Source organism: Corvus brachyrhynchos, unplaced genomic scaffold (genome assembly GCF_000691975.1).
Source record: "Corvus brachyrhynchos isolate BGI_N302 unplaced genomic scaffold, ASM69197v1 scaffold59, whole genome shotgun sequence".
NCBI lineage: Eukaryota > Metazoa > Chordata > Aves > Passeriformes > Corvidae > Corvus > Corvus brachyrhynchos.
In genome coordinates, this window is record NW_008246054.1 from 4,800,900 (window position 1) to 4,805,725 (window position 4,826).

The 4,826-nt window shown below is 44.8% G+C and overlaps 1 protein-coding gene across 2 annotated transcripts in view; it reads right to left on the reverse strand.

Moving 5' to 3' along the window:
* The window catches only part of NUP214 (nucleoporin 214), a 59,466-nt gene that overhangs the window by 35,771 nt on the left and 18,869 nt on the right, over positions 1 to 4,826 (reverse strand). For both annotated transcript variants that reach the window (XM_017745508.1, XM_017745507.1), the window contains exons 2-9: positions 3,311 to 3,508; positions 2,509 to 2,660; positions 2,047 to 2,251; positions 1,495 to 1,565; positions 1,053 to 1,116; positions 687 to 790; positions 282 to 388; positions 68 to 134 (exon numbers count right to left, since the gene is read on the reverse strand). In XM_017745508.1, the coding sequence (XP_017600997.1) occupies positions 68 to 134; positions 282 to 388; positions 687 to 790; positions 1,053 to 1,116; positions 1,495 to 1,565; positions 2,047 to 2,251; positions 2,509 to 2,660; positions 3,311 to 3,508 (968 nt within the window). The remainder of the gene's footprint in view (positions 1 to 67; positions 135 to 281; positions 389 to 686; positions 791 to 1,052; positions 1,117 to 1,494; positions 1,566 to 2,046; positions 2,252 to 2,508; positions 2,661 to 3,310; positions 3,509 to 4,826) is intronic.

Sequence of the window (4,826 nt, forward strand, 5' to 3'; positions counted from 1 at the left end):
GAAAGAAAATGTACATTTGCACAAATGCAACACAAAATATATTCCACAAATGGAATAAAAATATTACCTGATCCCCCTGCCTGGCAAGAATGCTGACTTCTGTGGAAGCTGCTGAAGCTGCCAGAACTAGATCCCTGTAGGCATGGACACAAACAGGTTAAAATTAACGTGACAGTCCACTGCAAGGTCTACAAAAAGGAGGAACACAATCTATGGAGAAGCACTGACCATTCAGACATGCATATCAAGGGAAAGACCTTGGCATGACTCCTGCCACTCACCATTCCTCAACAAAATTGAGGAAGTAATGATGCTGTCTCTCAGTGCAGCTCGTGTAGCACGGCTCCATGAAATTCACAAACTTCTCTGGTCGCTTCTCTTCTTTTTTCTGTAAGATCAACATTGATAACATATTTTCCCATGCAGAAACCAAGCCATCTCCCTTAAATCTGACAGCATCAGGGCACACCAACAATGTCATAACTTGATCTCAGCAGAGAACAGGTTACTCATGGATTTTCAGGTGGATCCTACTTCCTCCACTCAATCTCCCCAACCTCAAACCCACAATTTACAGCAGTACCAAACTCAGATTCTAAGTGGTGTCAGTGTCAATAAGAAAAGCAACTTGCCATTGTAATGAACAAGCAACAGACACTTGTGTCTTTGTGACTGCTGGCACTTACAGGCAATATGGCAATGACCACTTGTGGCGACATTTCCAGGGTCCCATCAGCCTCTGCATACACAATGCTAAAGACATATGTGCCAATCCAAAGTACATCCAAAACTGAAAGAGAAAGCAAATACCTCAGCCAGAAACACTTTATAATAGTACTTCCTTGTTGATTTTAACTGTGCACAGCACACAAAAGGAAATGACAAACAAATGGCAACTAACTCCTGAACTACCAAGCTTAAGAATCACAGAAAATCACACTGTAACTACATAACCAGTGCAATGTAGCTGCTATAACCAAAGACAACAGGGGGAAGAATGAATAAAACACTTTTAAAGAGAAAACAAGTTAAAAAGTAATAAAAAGATGTACCTTTAACGGGATTGTCCGAATCATAAAAGGGAGGACAAGGGATTACTTTCTTCTCCTGCAGATTCTGCAAATAAAACAACTCTTAAATACATAGAAAAGGCAACAAACAAGACAGCTGCAAGTTTTGCAGAAAGCCCAGACAACTGGTTTAGAGCAACTCACCCATGTTTTAACACTCATTATGGGCCACTTTGAAATTTCGACTTTTCAGTGACCAGTGCAAACCCTAAACTAAATCAAATATTGGCCTAAGACACTTGAGTATTATTGAATCACTTGGGCAGCATCACATGGCTCACACCATGTGCCACCTAACCAAATTCTGCAGTCTGTGATGCAAGAACCAACCAAACAAATGAAAAAAAAAAAAAAAACCAAACCCCAAACCATCATATTTTAAACTTCTGAAAAGACATAAGGCCTTAATACCACCAACACTTACAGGCAGATATTGCACCACGGTGCCATTTTGCCTCCCTGCAGCCAGTTGTTTTCCCTTTGGGCTCCAACACACTAGGCAAAAAAAAAAAGAGGAGAATTTCATTAGCATTAAGGACCTGGAGAGTTACAAGGCCCCACAAAAACAGGAGCAGTAAATTAAAATTGCTATTTTTTTCCACTGCAAAAAAATCATGAATCTGAGTCAAACAAGGAGTCATCCAGTCACAGAGAAAGCAAGACTACACAGCTCAAAAACCAACAGGTGATGATGCTTATTTGCATGTTTTCCTGGAAATGAGTCAAGCCTGAGACAGCACAAACCACAGGTGGGCATAATTGATAACTCACAAGACTCAGCTGCTGCAATCAGCTGGCACAGAGGTATTCCATTGCAACACATTTTCTGAGTCTCACCGAGTTTAAACCCTTCCTTTTTGTGAAGAATTTTAGGAGACCTCCTCCTGAGCCAAGCAGCCTGTGTTTATACACCTCTCAATCTGCATCTGTCCTTCAGTGCCCAACATTCTGAGTGCCCTCTAAGGCTGCCACTCACCACATGTGACAGCAGCAGAGGATGGGAGGGTGGCATAGACCTTCACAGAGTCTGTGACCTGCAGGACAGAGATGCTGCCATCGGACAGGCAGATGGCCACCATGGTGGGGTTGGCAGGGTTCCACTTCAGGTCACTGACCATGGCTGTGCTTCCCGAGTCCTTGGCCAGTTTGTGACAAGCAAAAGCATGTTTCTGCTGTTTTGCCTTTTAGGAAAGACAAATACACAAGACAGTCAAAGCGGAGCACAAAACCAAACTCTCCTGAAGTCATAGTTCAAAGCAGTTTTAACCTGCCTACAAATAAATGACTGATAAAAACAAGCAGATTTTGAATTTACTGAACCCCTTTACAAGACAACCCTCATAGAGACAGAAAATCCCACTCCAGCTACACCTCTCCTCTGCTGTTATTTGGAAAAAAACCCCAAACCAAAGCCAATCCCACTTGGCACATGCTGTACCTGATTTAGGAATGTGCGGACATCAAAAAAGCTGATGAAAGACCTGATCTCGCTGGACATCATACAGACAGACAGGGTGAGATTGTCACAGCTCAGAGCCAGGTGCTGCACAGGAAACTTCATGGGAACCACAGTACTCTGAATATTCTCCTCTTAAAACACAAAAGGAAAGGAAGATAGAACAAAGGGGACAAATTTAAATAGCAAGATTTGTTCTTGTAAAACAATACAACAAATTTATGCAAAAATCCTCAGTCCCATTAACAGCACCTATCAAAGGTAACATGTAGAAAAACTGAATGAAAGCAAATCCCTTCATCTCTATCAATATAATCTTGAGAGTTGCCAAATTCCTAAGAAAAGAAAACGCCACTTTCCTTCCTCAATAACCTGAGTAATAGCAAGTGGTAAGATTTTTGGCTTTATTGATGTATGCACAGAGTGGAACAGTTATTAAGGAGAATGAAAACCATTTCGCAGTCAGGTGGTGGAACAGTGGTTTCTTCCCCTCTCCTGGACAGTTGTTTAGTCAGAGTGGGTAACTCAGTGTGAGAACTCTGTCCCTCCACTCACACACATCCCTGACACATGCACAGGCTCAGAGCTCAAAGAATGGCTACCAACCTAGCAAAGAATGGCTACCAACTTTGTTCCTGCCTTCCCACACAAGAAACTGTGGCAATTCAGATGCCTGACAGAGAATGACAAAGGCTGTAATATGTATCAGAAGCCAAAAACTCCATGTCATAAATTCCATATAAACCTGTCACTGTCAAAACCATGAGATTTAAGTGTGTCTTACCAATTTTATTGGGATCTTCTCCCAGCTGTTTCTGCATGAGAAGATCCCTGGTGTGGAAGATCTGCAGGCTGGTCCCTCCACCAGCAAAGACCAGCCCATATTTGTTGGACACTGCGAGGAGGCTGGAACGCTCTTTGGGAAGATCATCAGGAGCATCAAAGATGCGAACCTTCTTCAGTGCTCTGAACTGAAAATCCTGTTTGAGACAGTTGGGAAGGAGCTGTTCACATGCTGCCCAAGAGGAACAGTTTACTTTGGCTTCTCTAAGACGGCAAGTGCAGAAGCCTCTCCATGAGAGCTGCAAATCCCTGCCACACACCCAGGCAGTCTCTGGCCACTCCATCACATTTTCTGTCTCATCTATGAAAGACTGAGATCACACCACATTTTTTTACCATTGGTTAAATCTCTCTTGTACCCAGTGCCTGTGTTCATAATATCTGCAGGAGCTAAATCTGCCTGGGACACCTGGCCTTCTCAGGAGCACACCAGAACCAGCCAAGGGACACAGAGGAAAAGAGAAGGGAATAAAGATAGAACAGCACTGAACAGATCTTGTTGCTACAAGGTACATTTGCTAACATACTTGATTATGCCAGTAACTCCAATCAAGCACCTGAGTTATTCCCAAATTACTGCCACTCATAAGTACATTCCTGCAATCTGAGGAGGATGTAGGAACTCGGAAACTTCTGCAAAACAAACAGCCCAACTACCCTGTTTCTGAGAGCAGACAGCAGCTGCACAAAGACCACAATTGCACCACGAATCTGTTCCCCGCTGTCCCTTTTTACTCAGCCTCACAGTAACACTGAGTGACACAGGACAGGCTAGGCTGGCACCACACAGCAAGACTCCAGCTCACACTGCCCCACAGCCACACATGCTGCTCCCCAAACCAGGAGACTCCCAGCACAAGGCATGCTGACAGGAGGATTTAGAAACGCATCACTCTTCTTCCAAAACAAGGTTCCTACAACTCTCCCTCATCCCTGAAACTGCTCGAGGCCAGGCTGGATGAGGCTTGGAGCAATCTGGTCTGGTGGAAGGTGTCCCTGCTCGTGGCAGAGGTTGGAACGAGATGAGCTTTACGGTTCATTCAAACACAAACCATTCTGTGATTCCTTCCCCAGACATTAAACACCCCTCTATACCAAGGCCATGCCAGCCTTCCCTTTTCCACCCCACAGGCTTGTACCACACTATGCTGGAAAGTCCTCGAGTATTGGAAAGTTCTCAAGATTGCCCAGAAAGGGTGTGGAGTGTCCCTCCCTAGAGATATTCCAGACCCTTCTGGACACAATCCTGTGCCATATGCTCTGGGTCGACTCGGCCCGAGCAGGGAAGTTTGACCAGATGACCCACTGTGGTCCCTTCCAGCCTGACCCATCCTGGGATTCTGTTTCACTAACACTGCAAGGATGTCTGAAAAAGCCCCGCCACGACCCCCCCACTTTGTCAGCCCCACGGTCCCAACCAAGCCTCCCCCAGCACCCACCACCTCTCGCAGCCCCGG